At 43.8% G+C, this 25,190-nt stretch overlaps 1 protein-coding gene across 1 annotated transcript; it reads right to left on the bottom strand.

Annotated features, from left to right (window-relative positions):
* Positions 1 to 1,728: 1,728 nt before the first annotated feature.
* Positions 1,729 to 6,641, bottom strand: POMK (protein O-mannose kinase). The gene is made up of 3 exons (XM_053463458.1): positions 6,442 to 6,641; positions 5,046 to 5,354; positions 1,729 to 2,591 (listed from the first exon to the last, which is right to left on the bottom strand). Exons 2-3 carry the CDS (start codon positions 5,322 to 5,324, stop codon positions 1,818 to 1,820), a joined length of 1,053 nt encoding a protein of 350 aa, XP_053319433.1. The 5' UTR covers positions 5,325 to 5,354; positions 6,442 to 6,641; the 3' UTR covers positions 1,729 to 1,817.
* Positions 6,642 to 25,190: the final 18,549 nt, after the last annotated feature.

Genomic DNA, 25,190 nt, shown 5'->3' with positions numbered 1-25,190 from the left:
AGATATGCCTTATACTCGCCTATATGCCACTCTGCCCCCATACTTACTAGTACATTCTGAGACTTGTCCCCCGTGCTTCAGACTCCTTCGTGTCTAAAGGGGGCAGCCTGAGTGGAGGTTTTCTGCTCGCATAGCGCAGACAGCCACCGGGTCCCAGAGAGGAGGATCCAGATCTCCTGTACTTCTGCGTTACGCGCGCACATAACCTTTGCTTCTGCCCGGCACTTCCACTGGGGCTTCTATGACGGAGCACCGGATGATCATGTCATGCCGGCGCATAGAAGCCCCAGAGGCAGTGCCGCCAGCAGCGGAGGTTGTCTGCCAGATGTTCACCAGCTGCCAGAGAGGAGGATCCAGGTCCCAGGATCTAAGTCTTATAGTCAGACCTCTACTTGAGGTCCGGTTATACAAGACAACCTCGAATATAAGTATTTTAACTTATATTCGAGCAAATATGGTATTCGAATCTATTTAGCAGGTTTCTTCATTAGCTTTTGTAGAGGAGTAAAAGATTGTTAAATAATAGTCAGAGCTTTTTTTTTTAATTTTCTCCATTTTTTAATATAGTAAATTATATATTTGATCAAAATAATATCTTATTTTTTCAGGACCTACTTGGAAAAAAAAAATATATGATTTGTGTGGGTACACAGATGAAAACAGCCAAACGGCAACACGACAGAAATGTTAAAACAGCCATTGTCACCAAGGGTACAAAAAAAAAACAACAACAAAAAAGCTCTGTCCTTGAGACATCAGTCAATGCCTTGTGTTACTACTTAGTCAGGGACTTAGCTACCAAAGTTTGGTAATAGGAACACAACCAAGAGATTCATTAAGAAAACTTAATGTAACTACTTCTATGGAGAAAAGGAGCTGCTGAGAACTAATGTAAAACTCATTCATTCAGTTGAGAGTTGCTTTAGTATTGGTTTAAACCAGACAACTCATTATGCAATGGCCACAAAAACTGTGCTAAAAAAAATACTCCATGTTTATTCTCATAACTTCACAGGAGTGAATCAGTGTTATTGCAATGACAGTATCTACAATTAGTAAATAAATACTAGACCTTTTAAAAGTGTATTAATAGTTTCTATGACAACCATCATTTTGTGTAATTCCTTTACAAAGTTCACACTTTACTCTTAGCAGTAGAGCAAAATCTTTACTTAACATGTAAAATAATTCAAAGCGTACCTATCTCCTTCGCACAATATACAACAGAAACCCCCCAAAAAAAGTTTTATGTTGGCAAAAATGTCTTATTCCACATTTAAGAGATGTAGTGTTTCACATGCCATATTTATGAATAGACAATCTGAAGCAAAGAGCATTGCAATCATCAGGAACATACATGGAACAGTTGCAACTGTTTTGTTTTTAATTTTGTTATATTAAGCATATTTAGGGCTTTGTGTAAATGGTATATAGATAGTATGCTTGAAAAATAGAGTGATTTAAATATGAGAAACCTGCAAACAATGTAGAAACAAAGCATAATTATTAGGTCAGTGATTGCTATTCCATAGAACAATGTCATAGTCTAGAAAAATACATATAACAAATTATACATGGTGGGATTATTTATAAAGACTTGTTGCGGTACAGAGGTTTAAAAGGGCTCTTATCACAATAGCAACCCAAGGAATATGTATCATAACTGAAGCATTACAATAGTTTCTGTGGCTGTATGAAAGTTTCTACATTTTGCACTAATGTCTTATTACAAAAAAAAAAAAAACAGAATTCAGTATCGAACCTTTTAAGGAGAAAGCAATGAGAAGATTTTTTTTGAGCAGCACCCCTAAAATATGTCACAACATTTCTCTGGTCTCTGACACAGCAAATTCCTTCATGAGCAATGCCAAGATTCTTCTGTAAACATCCAGCACGATCTGAGCAGATGGCCTCTCAGATGGGTTGGTTTTACTACACCCAGAGTGGACATCAAACAGATGAAATCTAACAATGTCACTTCCTGCCACATGACCTAAAAGGTAATCAGTCACAGAAGGTATTTTCCAGATATCAGTTTTTTCATCGTATGGCGGCATAAGATCATCTGAAAATTTCACATCTGGTCCATAAGGCCATAGCTGTTCTGGAGCAACAAAGACTCCCATAATTTCCCTTTTACCACACTTAACTAAAATACCTTTTCTTTCATCTACTAAAGGCAAAGCATCCAGGTCATTGGCAACCACATGGAAGTCACTTGTCAACAGGAATTGTGAAAGTACTTTGTTCAAGTCATTGGAATCACACATAACCAGTGTACCTATGGGACTATTGTGCAGGTAACTGATGATACTCACATAATCCACTGCAAGCCTCAGGCGATTCTGCCATGTATTTAGGCTTTGATACTTAGGAAGGGCAAACGTTTTATCCAGGTCTTTCAAGGAACCAAGTGGGTGATACTCTGTCAGGATTGTGTTACTCTCCTCACAATAACCCAGAAGGGTTACCACATGTCTACTTTGCAATGACTGCAGCATCCGTAACCCATGCATGAAGTCGTCAAGAAACTCTTTCAGGATAAGCTGGGAGAGGGCAACTTTCATCTGCTTCCATTCTGCCAGAAAAACCTGTAACGAAAAAGGTGTGGGGCAGACAGCACCTTACTTAGAAAAATGAGAAAAATAAAGAGATGCATCTTTTAGGCATAGCATGCTCTTGGTCATGAAATAATGCATATGTTTTTGAACACAAAAAGATAAGGTGTAAGCACACTTGTATACTTTGGGGGTTAGCACATAATATAAAAGTATTTCTATCCACCACAAAGATATTACCGTATTTGCTGGATTATAAGACAAGGTTTTATCAGAGCAAATGCAAATGCTCTAAAAAATACCCCTTGTCTTATTTTCGAGGTCATCTTCTAATCAGACCTCAAATGGAGGTCTGACTACAAGACTAAGATCCAGATCCCCCGCAGTGCTGCAGGGGACCTGGATGCTCCTCTCTGGCAGCTGGTGGAGGTCTGTGAGATGAGCACAGGCAACCTTCACTGCTGCGGGCACTTCCTCTGGGGCTTCTATGATGGAGTGCCGGCATCACATGACCTTTCGGTGCTCATTCATAGACGTGCCAGCGGAGGTGCGCGCATCGTGCAGACCTCTACCGGCTGCCCCACTAGACACCAAGGAATCTGGGGATGTACTGGTAAGTCGGAGGAGGGTAAGAGTGGCATATGGGGGGGTATAAGGGCTTTCTGGAGGCAGAGTGGCATATAGTGGGTTAAAAGGAATATCAGGGAGACAGAGTGGCATATAGGGGTGTATAAGGCATATCCGGAGGGGGCAGAGTTCCATATAGAGGGGTTAAAAGGCATATTTGGGAGGTAGAGTGGCAAATAAGGCATTTCTGGGGGGCAGATGTGCATAACTGGGGGCAGGTTAGCAAATAAAAACAAAAAATGCATTTTTCTTAGTTTTTATTAATATGAAAAATAGTTTGTGAATTAATATTTACTAATAAAAAAATTCCTATAGGGTAGTCTTATATTCAAGCTTTTTCTTTTTTCCCCAAATTAATATCCAAGTTTGGGGGGAGGGGTCATCTTATAATCGAGCAAATACGGTATTATGGTGCTGCAAAGCAACCCTGCACATCTCACTGCGTGTGTGAGATCCAAAAATATATAAACTGGTAACCAAACTCACTGTTTGTGGTGCACCTCGAAGAAGCTAGTACAGCAAAACGCGTGTCCTGAACGCATTGTTTACAAGGCGAAGGTCTTGGTATTTCGAGTTTGGGGGATTTAGAGTGTCTGACATTTGGGGACCCTGCAGGAAGCAGTTTTTGGCACTGGAAATAGAAGCCCACAGACTTGTACCTTTGTGTTAGCAGAGATTGCTTAGTTTTAAGTTAACCCTAAAGCATTTGTGAATTTTGTTTCTCTCTGTGCCACCCTCGCTTTTTTCTTTTATGAATGAGAGTACGATTGATATTCCCCCTTCACCTGTGGATTAATCAAGTGGAGTATACATATCAGGGAGGAAAAGTACACTATACCATATAGGAGCAGTGTGTTGAAAGAGTCCATCCAACCCAATACTTAATACATGCTTTACATTGTGTTTCTTTTTTTCATATATTTATATTATTTTAAGATACCTATTGCACTGAAGAGCTTGACAATATGCCTGGGGATTCTGTCTAAGGAAACTACGGTATTTGTGCAATTATAAAACGACTCCCCAAAATTTGAACATTAATTTAGGGAAAAAAAAGAAACAGCCTGAATATAAGTCTACCCTATAGGAAAAAAGTTTTACTAGTAAATATTAATTCACATGTAAACTGTTTGTTCATATTTAATAAAAATTATAAATATGATTGAGAAAAAAGATTTTAGTTTTTATCTCTTTATTTGCCACTCTGCCGCAGTTATGCACATCTGCCCCTTATATGCCACTCTGCCCCCCCAGAAATGCCTTATACCCCTAGATGCCACTCTGCATCCAGAAAACCGTTATACCCCCCCATGCCACTCTTAACCCCCCAACTTACCAGTCCATCCCTATATTTGTCCCCTGTGCTACAGACTCTCTAGTGTCTAGTGGGGCAGCCAGTGGAGGTCTGTGTGATGCACGCAGACAACCTCCGTTGCTGCTGGCCGGTACTTCCGTTGGGGCTTCTATGACTGAGCACCGGAAGGTCATGTCACGCCGGTGTTCTGTCATAGAAGCCCCTGCGGAAGTTCCGGCAGAAGCGGAGGTTGTCTGTGCGCACCACTCAAAGGTTCACTGGCTGCGGGATGTGCACAGACAATCTCGGCTGCTGCCGGTAGTTCCGCCAGGCCTTCTATGGTGGAGCACCGGAAGGTCGTGTGATGATGGCGCTCCGTCATAGAAGCCCCAGAGGAAGTGCTGGCAGAAGTGGAGGTTGTCTGCGCGCCCACTGGCTGCCAGAGAGAAGGATCCAGGTTCCCTGCAGCGCTGTGGGACATCTGGATCTTAGTCTTGTAGCCTCAATTTGAGGTCTGGTTATAAGAGGACCTTGAATATAAGACAAGAAACCACACTTGGACTGACCTTTTTAACTGCTCCTTCACCCACAAGTTTTAATTTCCGGACTCCTTTTTTGATATCATTGCAGGATAGCCAAGGGGAACAATTCTTCATCATTCCCATCTTGAAATAGCCCCGAGGACAAACACTGGGATCCAGTTCATTGTATTCAGATGGCACATAGATTTGGTTGAGGTAAACATAAAGCAGGAGGTTGATGAAGATCACAGTAAAGAGCAACAGAAATAATAAAAACAGGAGACAATTCCAGCTGCTGCCTCTTCTAAAGGGATGTCTCTCCATCCTTCTCTGCCTTGAAAAATGTGTAGCATCCTACAATGCATATACATACATAATGGAAAGTTAGAACAGTGCATTGAATATATATAATTGCAAAATGTGGGTCACTATGCAGCAATTCACATTCACACTGCCTTAAGCCTGACCTTGGACAATGCCACCAATCGCCCCCCATGGTTGGAATGGGATTTGCAGTGCCATAACAGTTTATGTATAATTTATGAAATTAGTTTCATAATTTGTTAAATTGTTAAAGGGACCTGCCAGCGTCCTATACAACCCTACAAATAACGCATTCTAAAGTAGGTACTTTAATATGCATTCCTCAACTGGCCTACTAGGAAACTGGGAAATTTCCGGGGAGGTGTTCCTGGAGCTGGCCTAACATGGCTCTTCTCACACAGTGTGGGGGCACCACAGTGGTAAACTGCAGTCATGTGTTAGGTGGCTGTCGGGCTGCATAGACATCAACAAGGCCCCAGTCTTGCTCGGCGGCCCACGGCCCACTGAAATCTGCAAGGTGAGGGATAAATTAATTGGGTGTGGGAGGGAGAATGAATGAGAAATTGAATAAATGATTGTATAAGTGTTTCGGGGGCAGAGGTGGCACCGGCAGGCCAGTTAGGGGGCAGAGGTGGCACTCTGGGACATGTTGCTTGTGAAGTTGGGGTGCCCCAGGGCCATGTGGTTTGTAATTACACCCCTGGTGTGGCATATAGGCCAACCACACAAAAAAAATATATGGGACTGGTGTGCATATAGTTCAATGAGAATGCTTTCTGAGCATGAGGGTCTCATTAGACATCCCAGAACTCTTGTGCATGGAGATGGCTGGGGATTATTGAGCAGATTTTATTTTCTTTCAGCTAAACACATACCCTGCATGCTTAGGATAGGGTATAGGAAAAGCAGCAAGTGTATATGGGGGATTCTACAAAATCCCTCGATGCACTTGCAAGGGGGACAAATTCAATTCAAGAGATCGATTCTATGCATTGTATTAATTAAAGTACTTATGACGACTGGAGCGTGCCTTTAAATTAAAATATGTAAAACGCGACATGTACACGTGTAACAATTTCTGTTAAAACAATGAAATCTGCAGGTATACAATACTAACCTTTTTTTTCCGGCGGCTCTTAAGTGCAGCAATTTAAAGCATTCGTGTCGCAGTTTGAATTTACTGGATACAAGTGGAAATCACAAGCCTATTCTAACCTAGCGAAAAAATGGGCTGCTCGTTTTCTTGCTTTCCAGACATCATACTTCAAGCTGCTCCTTGTTTTATTCTTCCCCGTCTATAATGAGTCCCTCCCAACTCAGCCCTCTCTTTCGGATTCAAAATCCCTTGTCACTTACATTAAGGTAGCGGCCAGTTCCTACCCAGTAGAAGGACTCTGGTGATGTCAGCAGACCATGTGACTGTTTGGTCACATGGTACAAAGAACTACAGGAAGAAGAAGCAGCAGCGCGGGACGTACAAATGACTACAAATGGGCTGTGCTGGGCTGCTGTTTCCTTTTCAATAACGTGGGATGTGAGGATGAAGTTTTAACAGAACTACTGAAAATACATTATGGAGGCAGAAGGAAACTTGAATCTGTGAAATAATTCACAGTGAGTCTCTCTGTCTCTGTGCCAGTGAGTCTATCTCTCTCTGTGTACCAGTGATTCTCTCTCTCTCTCTGTGCCAGTGATTGTGTCTCTCTCTGTGCCAGTGATTGCCTCTGTCTCTCTGTGCCAGTGAGTGTCTCTGTCTCTCTCTGTGCCAGTGAGTGTCTCTGCCTCTCTCTGTGCCAGTGAGTGTCTCTGTCTCTCTCTGTGCCAGTGAGTGTCTCTGTCTCTCTCTCTGTGCCAGTGAGTGTCTCTGTCTCTCTCTCTGTGCCAGTGAGTGTCTCTGTCTCTCTCTCTGTGCCAGTGAGTGTCTCTGTCTCTCTCTCTGTGCCAGTGAGTGTCTCTGTCTCTCTCTCTGTTCCAGTGAGTGTCTCTGTCTCTCTCTCTGTGCCAGTGAGTGTCTGTCTCTCTCTCGGTGCCAGTGAGTGTCTCTGTCTCTCTCTCTCTCTGTGCCAGTGAGTGTCTCTGTCTCTCTCTCTCTGTGCCAGTGAGTGTCTCTGTCTCTCTCTCTGTGCCAGTGAGTGTGTCTCTCTCTCGGTGCCAGTGAGTGTGTCTCTCTCTCGGTACCAGTGAGTGTTTCTGTCTGTGCCAGTGAGTGTGTGTGTCTCTCTCTCTCTGTCTGTGCCAGTGAGTGTCTCTCTCTCTCTCTCTCTCTCTCTCTGTCTGTGCCAGTGAGTGTGTGTCTCTCTCTGACTGTGCCAGTGAGTGTGTGTGTCTCTGTGCCAGTGAGTGTGTGTGTCTCTCTCTGTGCCAGTGATTGATTGAGTCTCTCTCTGTGCCAGTGATTGCCTCTGTCTCTCTGTGCCAGTGAGTGTCTCTGTCTCTCTCTGTGCCAGTGAGTGTCTCTGCCTCTCTCTGTGCCAGTGAGTGTCTCTGTCTCTCTCTGTGCCAGTGAGTGTCTCTGTCTCTCTCTCTGTGTCAGTGAGTGTCTCTGTCTCTCTCTGTGCCAGTGAGTGTCTCTGTCTCTCTCTCTGTGCCAGTGAGTGTCTCTCTCTCTGTGCCAGTGAGTGTCTCTGTCTCTCTGTTCCAGTGAGTGTCTCTGTCTCTCTCTCTGTGCCAGTGAGTGTCTGTCTCTCTCTCTCTGTGCCAGTGAGTGTCTCTGTCTCTCTCTCTCTGTGCCAGTGAGTGTCTCTGTCTCTCTCTCTCTGTGCCAGTGAGTGTCTCTGTCTCTCTCTCTCTGTGCCAGTGAGTGTGTCTCTCTCTCGGTACCAGTGAGTGTTTGTCTCTGTCTGTGGCAGTGAGTGTGTGTGTCTCTCTCTCTCTGTCTGTGCCAGTGAGTGTCTCTCTCTCTCTCTCTGTCTGTGCCAGTGAGTGTGTGTCTCTCTCTGACTGTGCCAGTGAGTGTGTGTGTCTCTGTGCCAGTGAGTGTGTGTGTCTCTCTCTGTGCCAGTGAGTGTGTCTCTCTCTGTGCCAGTGAGTGTGTCTCTCTCTGTGCCAGTGTGTGTGTGTCTCTCTCTGTGCCAGTGAGTGTGTGTGCCTCTCTGTGCCAGTGAGTGTGTGTCTTTCTCTCGGTGCCAGTGAGTGTGTGTCTCTCTCTCTGTGCCAATGAGTGTGTCTCTCTCTCTGTGCCAGTGTGTGTGTGTGTCTCTCTCTGTGCCAGTGAGTGTGTCTCTCTCTCTGCCAGTGAGTGTGTCTCTCTCTCTGCCAGAGAGTGTCTCTCTCTCTGTCTGTGCCAGTGAGTGTCTCTCTCTCTCTGTGCCAGTGAGTGTATGTCTCTCTCTCTGCCAGTAAGTGCGTCTCTCTCGCCTCGCGAGCGCGCACCTGGAGAGAGAGAGCGCACCTGGAGAGAGAGAGCGCGCCTGGAGAGAGAGAGAGAGAGCGCACCTGGAGAGAGAGAGAGAGAGCGCGCCTGGAGAGAGAGAGAGCGCGCGCCTGAAGAGAGAGAGAGCGCGCGCCTGGAGAGAGAGAGAGCGCCTGGAGAGAGAGAGAGAGAGCGCGCACCTCGAGAGAGAGAGAGCGCCTCGAGAGAGAAAATTCACATAATTTTTTGTGAATAGACATTTGTTATAGACTAAATGCCATGTCTGTAATTGAGACCTTTACAATGTATATGAGAATGTGATAAAATAAAGCAACAGCTGTATATGTTTCAAAATAATAGTAATAATAATAATATATGTTCACGAATAATTAAATCAACATAACATGTAATATATCTGGAATTGCAATTAAAAATCAGTTTTTTTTTATTTAACTAGATGTTTATACTGTTTTCTTCTTCTACGGTCTATATCATCCACTCACAAAACATTAGCTTTTTAGTGACATGGGTAGATTAATGGATTACGTCCTCATGGTGGCGGCTTTTTTGAAATAGGAGCCAGGCATAAGCTGTTGCCCACAGGGTATTGTGCAAAGGTAGTGGGAACAGCTCAGCTGTGTGCGTCGGACCGCCATACACAAGGGAGAATATTCAAGAAAGCTTCCATTGGCTGTGTCTTTCTCCTGCTCAGATGATTAGGGACCACACAGCGTTAAGGTGTGAATCCAGGACAGATGGAAGACAATTGGAGTCATAAAAAGGACACGTCGGTACCCATTAACGCAACAATTATTATTAGGAATATCTATGGGTATGTTATGAAACCGCATTAGAGTAAATAAAATCTAATAGACAACGTTTCTGGAATTTTTCTTGCCTTTATGACCATGGCAAGACCATGGAAACAAGATTTCTCACTATGAACTGTCTAGTTCCTATTCCTGTAAGGGACCTGTGTGAGCTGGAGATATGAAAGTCCTTTAGCTGGATAGAAACCATATTTCTCACCGTAAAACGTCTAGTTCCAATCCCTGTAAGCGACCTGCGTGACCTGGAGATATGAGTCCCTTTGCGGTATAAGAACTAGATATTGTATCCTTGTTAAGGACCATTGTTAGCTGAAGGTATAAAAGTCCTTTAACTGGATGGAAACTAGATTTCTTACTATGAACCATCTAGTTCCTATCCCTGTAAGGGACCTGCGTGAGCTGGAGGTATGAAAGTCCTTTAGCTGGATAGAAACTATATTTCTCACCGTAAAACGTCTAGTTCCTATCCCTGTAAGGGACCTGCGTGACCTGGAGATATGAGTCCCTTTGTGGTATAAGAACTAGATATTGTATCCTTGTTAAGGACCATTGTTAGCTGAAGGTATAAAAGTCCTTTAACTGGATGGAAACTAGATTTCTTACTATGAACCGTCTAGTTCCTATCCCTGTAAGGGACCTGCGTGAGCTGGAGATATGAGTCCCTTTGCAGTATAAGAATTAGGGATTGTTATCCTTGTAAAGGACCATTGTTACCTGATGGTATAAAAGTCCTTTAGCTTGATGGAAACTAGATTTCTCACCATGAACCATCTAGTTCATATCCTTTAACAGGACATGGCCACGATGGAGCAAAAGGTCCTTTACAGGGATAGAAACTAGCTCTCTTTACATGAGTTGGATAGTTCCTATCCCTGTAAAGGACCTGACCACTAGGGGGCAAAAGGTAATTTTGCTGGATAGAAAATAGCTCAAACACACTGAGCAAGCTATTTCCTATCCCTGTAAAGGACATGGTCCTTCTACCGGATAGGAACTAGTCGCAACCATTTCCTATCCCTGTAAAGGACATGGTCCTTCTACCGGATAGGAACTAGTCGCAACCCTTGCATTAGTCGTCTCTGTTCATTCATTCCGGCGTAGGAATCTATAACTCCCCCTTCTGACTTGGTGCCACTAGTTCCACCGTTTTATACCTTGGGTCTTGACACGTTTGTATTTTAACCTTAATGACTAGAGCCTGCAAAACGATTTAAGCATCTTTGTATTGAATTTCATGTTATAGCTAAAAAAAAAATTCTTCAATTCTAACTTTAAATAATTTCAATCTGAGTTTTAAACTATGTTAATATAAAAATTCAATAAAAAAATGTTTAATGACTATGTATGGAATTACGTGTGGAACTACACTTGCAACCAGTGGCGGCAGGGGCGTAACAAGAAGCCTCTGGGCCCCGTGAATCTGTTAATGGCCCCCCTCTCACACTATCTACCCCTCTCCCACACTATCTACTCTCTCCCTACCCCCTTCTCACCATCTACCCTCTCCCTATCCCCCTTCTCACCATCTACCCTCTCCCTACCCCCCTTCTCACCATCTACCCTCTCTCTACCCCCCTTCTCACCATCTACCCTCTACCTACCCCCCTTCTCACCATCTACCCTCTCCCTACCCCCTTCTCACTATCTACCCTCTGCCTACCCCCCTTCTCACTATCTACCCCTCCATACCCCCCCTTTGTAGTTTACTTACCATGTTGAAGTCCTGTGGTAGGAGTGCGAGGCCTCTGTCTCGCTTCTCTGCCGTGGTACGCGCGGCTTCACTGCTGAGCACCGGCATATGATGTCATCGGCCCCTTGGGCCCCCTGACTTCAGAACTCCAGGGCCCGGTCGTAGTCACGACCCCTGTGACCCCGGTAGTTCCGCCACTGGGTATAAGGCATTTCTGGAGGCACAGTGGCATATAGGGGGTTAAAAGGCATTTCTGGAGGCAGAGTGGCATAAAGGGGGTTAAAAGGCATATCATGGGGCAGAGTGGCATATAGGAGGAAATAAGGCATATCAGGGAGGCAGAGTGGCATATAGGGGGGTATAAGGCATTTCTGGGGGCAGAGTGGTAAGCCTGGGGGCAGATGTGCATAACTGGGGGGGCAGGTTGGCAAATAAAAGGAAATAAAAGCAGAAAAAAAATATTTTTCTCAATCACAGCTTTTATTAAATATGAAAAATAGTTTACATGAATTAATAAAGAAATAAGTTTCTAGCAAGTCTGGAGTCTGTCAGTTTCTTGATCTTTGGACGATCAACTTTTTGTGCAGTAGCAACCACAGCCTCCCAGACACTGTTCAGAGAGGTTTACTGTTTCCCTTCAGCATAAATCTGTCGCTTAAGAATGGCCTCAATAGGTTTTAGGTCTGGTGAGGAAGGGCGCCATGTCATTATTTTTTAATCTTTAAGGCCTTTACAGGCTAGCCACGCAGTGCAGTACTTCGATGCATTCGATTGAGCATTGTCCTGCATAAAAATGCAGACCTTTTCCTGTACAACTGCTTGAAAAAGTCTCTTCTAAAAACCGCCAGTAGGTTTGGGAGTTGAGTCCATATCCAACCTGAAAAAGTCCAACTAGCTCATCTTTGATAATACCAATCCATACCAGTCCTCCACCTTGCTGGCATCGAAGTGGACCTCTGTGCCCATTACTGATCCAATCACGGCCTATCCATCTGGACCGTCAAGAGTCACTCTCATCTCATCAGTCCATAAAACCTTTGAAAAATATGTCTTCAGATATCTTGGCCCAGTCTTCTACCAGTCCCTCCCTGCAGTCACACTGACGATTGGCCCCGCCCATTTGCTTATAGCGCCCACATGCTTAGCAATTCATCTAACTGTGAGTATAAAATTAATATTTGGCCTGCTGAAAGTTAGGGGAGGTGGAGGTTAATTTAGGGGCAGTTATGGTTAATGGGGTGTTATGTTTAATGGGATGTTTAGGGTTAATTTAGGGGCAGTTATGTTGAATGGGGTGTTTAGGGTTAATTTAGGGGCAGTTATGGTTAATGGAGTGTTTAGGGTTAACTAAGGGGAATCTAAATCCTGGGGGCAGTGAAGATTAACCCTGTGTTTATTTACAAGTATTGTGTCAGTGTGCTGTGAACGAGTCTGTGAATCTATGAGGGCACTATGGGATATCTAGAGGTATAAGGCATATCTGGGGTATAAGGCGTATCAGGGGGCACAGTGGCATATCAGGGCTATAAGGCATTTAGGATATATAGGGCATATGTGGGGAGGGCGGAGTAGGATATCTAGGGGTGTGTGGCATATAGGGTATATAAGGCATATGTGGGTAGGGCAGTGTGGCACGTCTGGGAGGCAGTGTGGTATATCTGCAATACCCACCTTCATGTTCCCCACAATCAACTGAAGCCCAAGCAAACCTGCATACTTTGCTACAAGCCCTCACAACCTGCAATACCCACCTTCATGTTCCCCACAATCAACTGAAGCCCAAGCAAACCTGCATACTTTGCTACAAGCCCTCACAACCTGCAATACCCACCTTCATGTTCCCCACAATCAACTGAAGCCCAAGCAAACCTGCATACTTTGCTACACGGTATACAGAGTGGACCAAGAGATCTCCTTAACCCCTTAACGACCTTTGACGGTCCTGAACCGCCAAAAAATTAAATAAGCTTAGAAAGTGATCAACGACACCAAACACTTACCCCAGGACGGGTCACAGCCGCCACTGCCGGTGATCTTCACCATCCGCAAGATGGCGGCCGCCCTGTAAAAACAAAAATTAAAGTTGAAAAAGTTCGCTAGATGGTCTCCAGACCCTCTAGAGAACTCTGGCTCCACTTGCAGGTTGAATACAGGTACTGCATTCAACCATACAAGTCAATGGAGCCCAGCTTTCTAATCACTATGTGATTAGTAAAATATTAAAAAAATATGGAAAAAAGAATGTGCTAACATTTAAAAATAAGTATGCAGTGATGTCACCAGAGGAACCATCCAGTACCAGCAAAATGTGTAAAAATAAATAAATAAATAAATAAATAAATAATAATAATAAAAGTTTATTATTTTGAGCAAGTGCTAAAATTTCTAAAAAAAATCTCAACATACAAAGAGTTAAAAAACACTTCAAATAACCAAGGGGTGTCTAATTTAATAAAAAATGACTTGATGAGGTAAATTGGAGTTGCCGGGCTCAAAGATAGGGCATAGGTACAGACTGACCAAAATAGAGAAAAAAAGCGCACTTCCCAAATGTGGGATTTTAAATCTCAAACAACCCGACAAACCCATGCATGTGGGGTATCACTGCACTCGGGAGATGTTGCTGAACACACATTGGGGGGTTGTTTGACGCATACCAGGAGCTATGAATTAATTCCTGAAGTACAATTTGTGTGGAAAAAAATACAAAATTAAATTTTGGGAAAGGCAGGTGGTAGAATCTCATGTATAAAAGGGTTAAAATACCAGCATTTGAAATACTTTGTGGTGTCTAGTTTTCAAAAATATATGGTTTGATGGGGTAAATTGAAGTAGTCGGCTTCAAAGATGTTCCAAAGAGGATATAGAGGCAGAATGACCAAATGACTACCTGAATTACGCATGTCCCAAAAGTAGCCTTTTACCAGCCAAACAATCTGACAAACCTACGCATGTGGGGTATCACCATACTCCGGAGATGTTGCTGAATACATATTGGGGTGTTGTTTGACAGTGACATATACCAGGACCTTTATATTTATAACTAAATTACAATTTGTGTGAAAAAAAAAATTACTATTACAAAGTTTGACAAAGTGTAGTTGTATAATTAGTGCATGGGAAGGGTTAAAATACCAGCATTTGAAATACCCTGGGGTGTCTGTTTTTCAAAAATATATGGTTTGATGGGGATTAATTGAGTTAACCGGCTTCAAAGATGTTCCAAAGAGGAGATGGAGATTTACCAGATTTGGAAAAAAAGGTTTGGAAATCATAAAACACTACTTGTACTTATTGCCCAAAAACTTACAAAAAACAGCAAAAAAACATAAAAACAATGGGTATTTCTAAACTCAGGACAAATAGTAGAATCTATTTAGCTAGTTTTTTTACTTCCTTTTGTAGGCGAGTAAAATATTTTTCAAAGAAAAGTCATAAAAGGTGGGTTTTTTTTCAAATTTTAGTTGAGTTTAGTTTAGATATTCGGGTGCTGGTATATGTCACTGTCAAACAACCCCCCAATATGTGTTCAGCAACATCTCCTGAGTACAGTGATACCCGACATGCATGGGTTTGTCGTGTTGTTTGAGATTTAAAATGCCACATTTGGGAAGTGCGCTTTTTTTCTCCGTTTTGGTCAGTCTGTACCTATGCCCTATCTTTGAGCTTGGCCACTCCAATTTACCCTATCAGCCATTTTTTTTTATATTAGACACCCCTTGGGTATTTGAAGTGCTTTTATTTTAACTCTTTGTTGAGATTTTTGAGAAATTTTAGCACTTGCTCAAAATAATAAACTTAATTTTTTTATTTTATTATTGTTTTTAATACTTTTTTAATATTTTTTTACACATTTTGCTGGTACTGGATGGTTCCTCTAGTGACATCACTGCATAATTATTTTTAAATGTTAGCACATTTTTTTTATTATTATTATTTTTTGAATATTTTACTAATCACATTGTGATTAGACAGCTGGGCTCCATTGACTTGCATGGTTGAATGCAGTACCTGTATTCAACCTGCAAGTGGAGCCAGAGTTCTCTAGAGGGTCTGGAGACCATCTAGCGAACTTTTAAAACTTGATTGTTTTTTTTACAGGGCAGCCGCCATCTTGCTGATGGCGAAGATCACCGGCAGCGTTGGGGCCAGTCATGGCCCCCGATGCTGATCTCGGCCTTGCTGAATGCCTCGACATCGAGGCACTACAGCAACGCCGTTTAAGCGAAGAAAGTGATCGTTAATCACTTTCTAAGCTTATTTAATTTTTTGACGGTTCAGGACCGTCAAAGGTCGTTAAGGGGTTAATTATCAGTTTCCTGTTTCTGTGCCTGAATTGTCTATTACCCTTTTTCTGTCTATCTATGCTTTATGGCCTAGGAATGCCCTTACTGGGTGTTGCAGCATTTTTCCACTGATTGTTTTTATTTGGTAAAATTTATGTCATGCCTGTCACTACTTAAGTGTGTTATATTTTACTTTCTATCTTTCTGCTCCACTAACCCCTTATCTCCTATATCTGCCCTCTTACTGCCCCCGTCCACTTTAACACTATTTAACACTCTCTATTACAGCCCTCACAACCTGCAATACCCACCTTCATGTTCCCCACAATCAACTGTTTTTTTGCCCACCCGCCCCAGTGGTTTTCTAATGTATAGACAGTTAAGTACCAGATCTTTTGGACCATGCCAGTAGAGGGCACCAAACTGTGGATCCCTGTATTACCCACCACTTCCCATTAAAGCATTCCAGATCCTATCCCTCCCCATCTCTCTGCCGTCAAAGCTATCCCAGTACCCCTACACTAAACCTTTATATGTGAAACCTACCTATATTTGCTCTACTACTCCTGTCCCCCACATATTCTTCCCTATTCCTATCACTCTCAACCAGCAAACTCAATCAACATGCGCAACCTAACCAATCTTATTCCTATCATCTACAACCATAAACTCCCTCCCGTCTTTAACTGTGCCCTATGGAATGCCCGCTCGGTATGCAACAAACTCGCTTGTATACATGACCTTTTTCTATCCCATGCTTTTAACCTCCTAGCTCTTACTAAAACCTGGATCCCCTCCCATGACACTACTGCTTCTGCTGCACTCTCCTTCGGAGGACTACACTTCAGCCACACTCCTAGGCCTGATGGCAGAAAGGGTGGTGGTGTAGGCATCCTTCTCTCACTTCACTGTACCTTCCAGAACCAAGCCCTCCCTCCCTCTCATTCTGTTCCTTTGAAGCTCACACAATCCGTCTTTTCTCTCCACTCTCTCTTCAAATTGTTGTCATATATCGCCCTCCAGGTCCTACCTCGCAGTTCTTTGACCACCTTTCTGCCTGGCTCCCTTTCTTCCTCTCTCCTAATATCCCTTGTCTTATTCTGGGTGACTTTAACATTCCTTTATATATATCTAACAACTCTGCTAGCTCCAAACTCCTCTCCCTGACATCCTCCTCTGGTCTCTCTCAATGGACTAATTCCCCTACGCACACCGAGGGACACTCACTGGTTTTCTCCAGATCATGCTCCCTTTCAGATTTCTCCATCTACCCCTGCCCTCTGTCTGACCACCACCTTCTATCCTTTTCTCCAGTGTTAACCCCTAACAAGACAAACTTACAGCGCTCACCTCATACTTGTAGGCCATTACCAGACAATACCATTACCCAACTGTCAGCCTCACTTGAACCTCTCTTACCTTCCATGTTAACCCTTTCCTGCCCCGACACAGCAGCCTCTTGCTTCATCCCTCGACACCATAGCTCCAATTACTACGTTACCCCCGACAATTTAAACGCCAACCATGGCATACCAAAACCACACGGTTTCTTCAGAAGTGCTGCCGCACGGCTGAGCGTTACTTCAGAAAATCCAAATCCAGCGAAGACTTTACTCACTATAAATTCATGCTTCACACCTACAACTCTGCCCTCTCTCTCGCCAAACAGCTCTACTTCTCCACTCTCATATCCACTCTCATATCCTCTCTTTCTTCCAACCCACGACGTCCTCTCCTCTAATTCCCTCCTTGACCCTCTACAGTCTGGTTTCAAACCTCTTCACTCTACTGAAACAGCTCTAACAAAAGTCTCCAATGACTTGCTCTCTGCCAAAGCAAAAGGTCACTACTCTATTCTAATACTACTGGATCTCTCTGCTGCTTTCGATACTGTTGATCACCACCTTCTTCTAGACTCACTTGCTTCTATAGGCATTCGAGATACAGCTCTCTCCTGGATCTCCTCATATCTGTCTAACCATTCCTTCTCTGTCAACTTCTCTGGCAAGACATCATCACCCCTTCCACTTTCGGTTGGTGTCCCCCAAGGTTCAGTCCTTGGCCCTCTGATGTTCTCTCTTTATACTTCCTCTCTTGGCAAACTAATCAACTCATTTGGCCTCCAGTATCACCTATATGCAGATGATACCCAAATCTACCTGTCTTCTCCTGATCTCTCTCCATCTCTCATGTCCCGTATTACCAATTGCTTGTCTGCTATTTCCTCATGGATGTCACAACACTACCTGAAACTTAATCTTTCTAAAACTGAACTCATTATCTTCCCTCCCTCCATCTACACTCCACTACCTGAATTCTCTATTACCATTAAAAACATGACTATCTCTCCTACTAACCAGGTCCGATGCCTTGGGGTCATCCTTGACTCAAACCTCTCCTTCATCCCTCACATTCAGTCCCTCGCCAGATCCTGCCGCTTGCACCTAAAAAACATCTCTCGTATCCGCCCATTCCTCACCCAAGAATCCACCAAAAATCTGTTTCATTCACTTATCATTTCCCGTCTTGACTACTGCAACACTCTTCTGGTTGGCACTCCACTGTCTCGACTCTCTCCTCTACAGTCTATCCTAAATGCCGCTGCTAGGCTCATCTTCCTTGCACGTCGCTCCTCTTCTGCTTCCCCCCTCTGTGAAACCCTCCACTGGCTCCCAATTACCTTTAGAATTAAATTTAAGATCCTGGTACTGACATATAAGGCCATCCATAATACTGCTCCTCCGTACATTTCTGAGCTCATTAGCAAATACTCTTCTACTCGATCCCTACGTTCCTCCCATGGGCTAAAGTTCTCCTCCTCACTCATCACCTCTTCCTTTTCCCGTCTACAAGATTTCACTCGAGCTGCCCCATATCTCTGGAATCTACTCCCAACGAACCTTCAGCATTCACCCTCCCTCCTGACATTCAAGAAACATCTAAAAACCCACTTCTTCAGAGAAGCATACCATCTTAGCTGCTAGAACTTCCTTATCATCGATACAACCACCACACTACCTCTCACCCTTTCTCTATGCCTTATGTTTGTCACCCCATTTCCCTCTAGATTGTAAGCTTGCAAGCAGGGCTCTCTCCACCAAATGTATCGGTTTGTCTTAGTCTGTCAATTCTTGTCTTGTCATATCCCTTGAATTTATGTATTGTATTAAGCGATGCGTAAACTGTTGGCGCTATATAAATAAAGGATAATAATAATAATAATCTGGGAGGCATTTGGCATATCTGTATGGCAAGCCAGGGCTCAAATGTGCCCTGGGGGGGGGCCGGTTGGGAAATAAAAACAAGAAATGCATTTTATCAAAGTTTTTTTTATTCTGACGTTTGTTTTTAACAACCTGTTTATTTAATTATTTTATCCGATTAATCAGTTAGTCGAAAAAATTATCGGCCGACTAATCAATTACACAAATACACATCACCTGAAATCCAATAAGCATTTAAGTTTATACAGCTTGGAGTTGGAAAATATGCATAAAAATGATATGGTCAAAATACTCACTTGCCTAACGCACACAGTGTACCGTATTTGCTCGATTATAAGACAAGGTTTTTTTCTCGTCTTATAATCAGGGTCGTCTTATAATCAGACCTCAAATAGGTCTGACTATGAGACGACTAAGATCCAGATCCCCCGCAGCTGCAGGGGACCTGGATCCTCCTGTTCCCCCCCCCCCCCGCCTTATGAGTCCCCGGTGTGTAGATGTCTACGCGATTCGTGTAGACAACTTACGCTGCAGCCGGAAGGAGGTGTGGCTAGCAGCGGGGGTTGTCTGCGTCCATCGCGCCGACCTTCCCCGGCTGTCAGAGATCAGAGTTCCCCGCACCAGCACCAGTGCAGGGAATTCTCTGACAGTCGGGGAAGGTCTGCGCGATGGACGCAGACAACCCCCGCTACTAGCCACACCTCCTCCCGTCTGCAGCGTAAGTTGTCTACACGAATCGCGTAGACATCTACACGCTGCCCCGGCTGCATGACAGGGGAGTCAGAAGCACCGGTAAGTTTGGGGGGGCGGGGGAGTGTTTAAATGAGGGGCATAAGGCATTTCTGGAGGCAGAGTGTTCTATGAAATGCCTTTCAACCCCCTGAATGCCACTCTGCCTCCAGAAATGCCTTTTAATTCTCTATACGCCACTCTCCCTCCTGAAATGCCTTAAAATTTCTGAAGCCACAACACGTCGAACCTTGAAGAAAATGCGCTACAGCAGCAGAAGACCACACTGGGTGCCACTCCTGTCAGCAAAGAATAAGAAACTGAGGCTACAATTCGGACAAGCTCACCAAAATTGGACAATGGAATACTGGAAGAACGTTACCTGGTCTGATAAGTCTCAAATCCAGGTGCAGCATTCAGATGGCGGGATCAGACGTAAACAACATGGAAAGCATGGATCGATCCTGCCTTGTATCAAGGATTTAGGCTGCTGGTGGTGTAATATGGTGAGGGACATTTTCTTGGCACACTTTGGGGCCCCTTGGTACCAACTGAGCATCGTTTTAACGCGACAGCCTACCTGAGTATTGTTGCTGACCATGTCCATCCCTTTATGACCACAGTGTACCCATCTTTTGATGGCTACTTTCAGCAGGATAATGCACCATGTCACAAAGCTCACATCATCTCAAACTTTTTTCTTGAACATGACAATGAGTTCATTGTACTCCTATGGCATCCACAGTCACCAGATCTCAATCCAATAGAGCACCTTTGGGGTGTGGTGGAATTGGAGACTTGCAATATGGATGTGCAGCAACTGCGTGATGCCATCATGTCCATATGGACCAGAATCTCTGAGGAATGTTTCCAGCTCTTTGTAGAAAGTATGCCATGAAGAATGAAGGCAGTTCTGTGTTTAAGGGCAGTGGATGTGTGTGTATAGGCAGTGTATATGTACACATTTTTGCAAGTAGATTATTGCTATTTTATAAGGGTGTGAAATGTTCCCTTACATTCTATATATATATATTTTTTTAATGTCCATTCTTAGCAGGTTGGTACACAAGGTGTTTGAGCACCTATTTCTACATTATCTTGGAACTGTATCGGTCCCCAACCACTATAAGCAACTGGACCGCATGGCAGTTCCGGGTGCTGGGCGGGTGTTTATCTTTTTTTTTTTCATGCAGCCTGGCTGGGAGCAAACACGTAAAACGTATGTCCGCATCCCGGTCCATGGAAAAACTGTCTTCCACAAAACCGGTCCCTGGTGCCAAAAAGGTTGAGGACCACTGCCTTAGTGCACTCACACGGGACCCTATATATTTTTATAGTGTTGCTAAGTGCCTTTATATCGAAGCATGCCAGACACATCAGTTGACATTAATGGGTTAAAAAAGTCAGTAAACAAAGAACAAGCGCAACCCTGGGGGTATTTGTCCTCGCATCCTACAAAACACATCAAGATCTGCGTCGTGTTGTAAAAATGTGCCATTGAGATATATCCCTTCCATAGCTGCTAATGAAATAGAAAATGGAACCTTGGGTCACTAATAAGAGATTAAAATAGCATCACCAGTTTAACCCTAACTTCTTTCGTACAATTTTACACGCCTAAATGGTGGTATACAAAAGCAAGGTTATTGGGTATCCCAACAGCCAGATCGGTAAGTGAGGTGTGCAGCAGCGATTCCAGAAGATGTGATGGTAGAACTTACGGTCTATATTACAATTTGTAAATTAGTGTTCATTGTCCTGTCATGATTTTTTTTTTTTCAGGGCAATTAGTGCTTTCTTTTGAAATCATAGAATGGGGTGGGTGTCATGTAAGGGACAAAACACCTCTCTTAAGCAACAAGGTCTCTGTGAAGTTAATATTATGTCAGCAGCCCTTAAGATGTTTATGCGACTGGGAACAGTGTGTGACAGAACCCCTCATCACTGAGGGCCCTGGAGAGGCCTAAGAGGCAGCCTCCTCCTTATCGACTATGGGCCCAGGCCTTGTAGAGACTTCTGTGTATGGATACAGGGGTTCAGTTTCTGCTGATTTTCCCCATGTTAATCCTGTATGCTCCTGTTATCTCTGTGTCCTGGCTGTTTGTCTGTCTCAAGGCAATTATATGTCTATCATCATTCCACGTCTACGTCCCCAATTAATGTAATTATTTATGTCTCATGTCATCCTGTCCTTCCCCCGGTTATTGTGTTGCAGGATTTGATCTAATTACTTCCCTCCTGGTATGGTAATTAGATCATGTGATATTTGTCTTGCCCCTTTTCTTAATTGTGTATATATATAGCTCTGTACAAATTAACAGATTTAGGAAAGGTTGAACTTGATGGACGCATGTCTTTTTTCAGCCTATGTAACTATATGTTGGAAAAGTTCGCCAGAGGGTCTCCAGACCCTCTAGAGAACTCTGTCTCCACTTGCAGGTTGAATACAGGTACTGCATCCAACCATGCAAGTCAATGGAGCCTAGCTTTCTAATCGCTGTGTGATTAGTAAAATATTTAAAAAAAATAGGGGGCGTGGCTTGGCTAGCTATGGAGTAGGACGCATGGTGGTGGAGCTCCTCCAACAATCTCATACAACGGCCCTTTTTATTTCTTTTTTCCGTACTGACTTATGATTTTTCGGTACTAATTACATCCAAGATGTCTGCGGGCAAGGCAAAATCGTCTGCTCACAACATACCTACTTTCTTCGAGACCAAATCAAGGAGGAAGACATCTTCCCGCGCTTTGCCGGTCATCCACGATGGCGAGGAGGACTCAGACGCCTCGCAGGGCCTGGATGTTGTTCCTCCTCACCGATCTCCTTCACCCTTAACGGAAGATCCAGACCATCAAGCCCTCACCATCTCCGCTATGAAATTGCTACTCGACGAGATGCGCCTGAAATTCAGGCATGATATGACAGACGCTCTCTCTGAGATTCAGAAAGACATCCGTGAGCTGGGAGGCCGCACAGCGCATCTTGAAGACAAGATGGAGGAGTTCACGTCGGCACACAACTCTGTGGTCGACACGTGTAATTCTTTACAAGATGAAGTGGACTCTCTGCGCCTCAAGCTTAGTGATTTAGAGGACCGCTCTCGCCGTAATAATTTACGTATCCGCGGTATACCCGAGGACGTTGTCTCAGAGGATTTACTTACCTATGTCACCACGCTGTTCCGCTCGGTGTTGGAGCTTCCCGCGTCTGAGGAGATCAAAATCGACCGGATCCATAGATTGCCTCGTCCTAAAACGCTACACGGATCACCCCCACGAGATGTCATCCTTCGGATTCACTTCTACGAGATCAAGGACAAATTTATGCAGAGGGCGAGACACAAGACTGCTCTCCCGGAGCAATATCGTGATCTGCAGTTTTTTCAAGACCTCTCCCAGTACACTCTGCAACAACGTAAGGCTTTTTTAGCTGTTACTGCTGCGCTCAGGGCTCACAAAATTCCCTACCGTTGGGGGTATCCCACTCGTCTACTTATCAACAGAGATGGCACCACGCACCTGGTTAAAACACCGGCCGCAGGTTCTCAATTGCTATCTGATTGGGGCCTGCTTGAAGCTCCTTCGAATTCCTCCTCTGCGCGGGACCCGCTCCCACCCACCAGGTCTCCCCCCAAACGGCTCGCCCGAGAATGGGAGGTAGTGCACTCCAAACGCTCTCCTACGCACCCGTGAACTGAGATGAAGATGCATCTCAGGCCTATGTGCAGGCTATGGTTTACGGTCGCCTGGGACATTTTATTCCTCATACACCATCACCATTTTTTCCCTTTTTTTTTTTTTTTTTTTTTTTTTTTTTTTATTATTTATTTTATTTTCAGCTCCTCTTGGATCCGAAATGCTTTTAATGTGGCTTCGCTGTTGACGCCTCATCCTACCTGGAGCGTTCGTTCCGCTGTTTCATCCCTTTTGCTCTACACCACACTCACGGATGATACACCCTCGTGTTCTGGTCGATCTCCATCGTCCGACGACGTCTGTGGACAGCTTCATGCCTTGACTGTTGCTCCGCTCGTTAAATGGACAGGTTGGATTCTCGCGTACTCCTCTGCTTGGACTCCGGTTTTTGCGTGCGCCTCAATTGAATCCTTCCACGGCTTTGGAGAACTTTTCCTGGGCAGCAGTGGTGAGACCTGCTGCTTTCTATTATACTTTAACCCGTTTTTGGTATTTTTTTTTTCTTTTTGTAATTATTTACTTTTGTTTTTTCTTTTTCAATTGTTTAATTATATGCTTTTTACGCCACACTGTTACACATGCTTTCCCGGAGGCCTGTGGCTGGGTCCTTTCGTAGCCCCATAGGGCTTACTTACCATCCTACTTGACATCTATGCTTCTCCCTCCTACGTTATGCGCAATGTCGTTTGCATGTGGCTTCATGTCTCATGTCTTCCTGTGTGTTCGATTCGGTACTAGGGACACACTGGATATGCTGTTACACATATCTATTCTGCATTTCACACCAGCTTCTCCACAACCACATTATGTCCTATTATGTTTTCTCTTTTTATACGAGACATTTTATACGTACCTTTTTTGTTCCATTACTCCTCCCTTGCCTGCACACACATGTACTTTTACATAAGTCATGACATTTTTGTTTAAATTGCTTCATTGGGGTCTTTTTTTTTCTGTTCTTCCTTTTACATATGTTGGAGGTCTCTCCCTATCCTATTCGGGAACGACCTTTCCTTCCCTGTGTAGTTTCTCTACAAGATACGGGTTTTCACCCCCCCCCGACGGCCCACAGCTGTATGGGCCGATTACGTTTTGAGTTCCATACCAGTTTTGTGTTTTCTTTACTTATTCTTTTTCCTCTGGGAGCGTTTATATTATATTGCTTCATCTTTGATGTTTATTTCCATATAATTGCTGACCGGTCAATTATGTTTTATTTTCTTTTAAATGCACCACACATGCCAACATATTGCTATTATTTTGATTTGTTTTTTTTTGTTTGTTTTTTATGCTCTGGGCGCGGCTCGTCGCACTGTATACCTTGGGACTTTCTTCCTTGGGGATCTTTGTTGAATTTTTTTGGTCCCATATTTTTTACTTTTCACCACTATGGCGTCCCTTAACCTTTTGTCATTAAATGTTAATGGCCTGAATACACCACATAAGCGGAGACTGCTCCATTCTGAGGCCAAGAAACAACATGCTCACATTCTCTGTGTGCAGGAAACTCATTTTAAGCAACCCTCTCCCCCACATTTCTTTTTAAAAGATTTCCCGTGGCACTTCCACTCCATGGCAAAATCATGCAAAGCGGGAGTCTCTATTTTTATTTCGAAACACCTTTCTTTTCAGTTAATTAAAAAGACAGCTGACCCCCAGGGTAGATATCTGATCGTTAATTGCGTCATTAATTCTATTGATTACACCTTGGTTTCCTTTTATGCACCTAACACCTCTCAAACACATTTTTTTAAGAAATTGTTATCCAAAGTCGACTCCCTTAAAAAAGGCCATCTTATTCTGTGCGGTGATCTCAATGCATTTTTTGACCCCCTCTTAGATACCTCCTCTGCCTTGACCGGCACATACGGCAGGCAAATGAGATCCCTCGCCAACGCTCTCTCCACCACTTTACACTTGTTTCAACTTTATGATGTTTGGCGCCTTCGTCACCCTTCTGAACGGGACTATTCTTTCTTTTCTGCACCACACAACTCTTACACTAGAATCGATTGCATTTTGGTTGATAAAATCACACTTCAGGCAATCCGGGACTGCT

The sequence above is a fragment of the Spea bombifrons genome, chromosome 1 (assembly GCF_027358695.1).
Source record: "Spea bombifrons isolate aSpeBom1 chromosome 1, aSpeBom1.2.pri, whole genome shotgun sequence".
NCBI classification, from domain to species: domain Eukaryota; kingdom Metazoa; phylum Chordata; class Amphibia; order Anura; family Pelobatidae; genus Spea; species Spea bombifrons.
The sequence above is the reverse complement of the archived record's forward strand: the minus strand, read 5'-3'. Positions and strand labels throughout refer to the sequence as shown.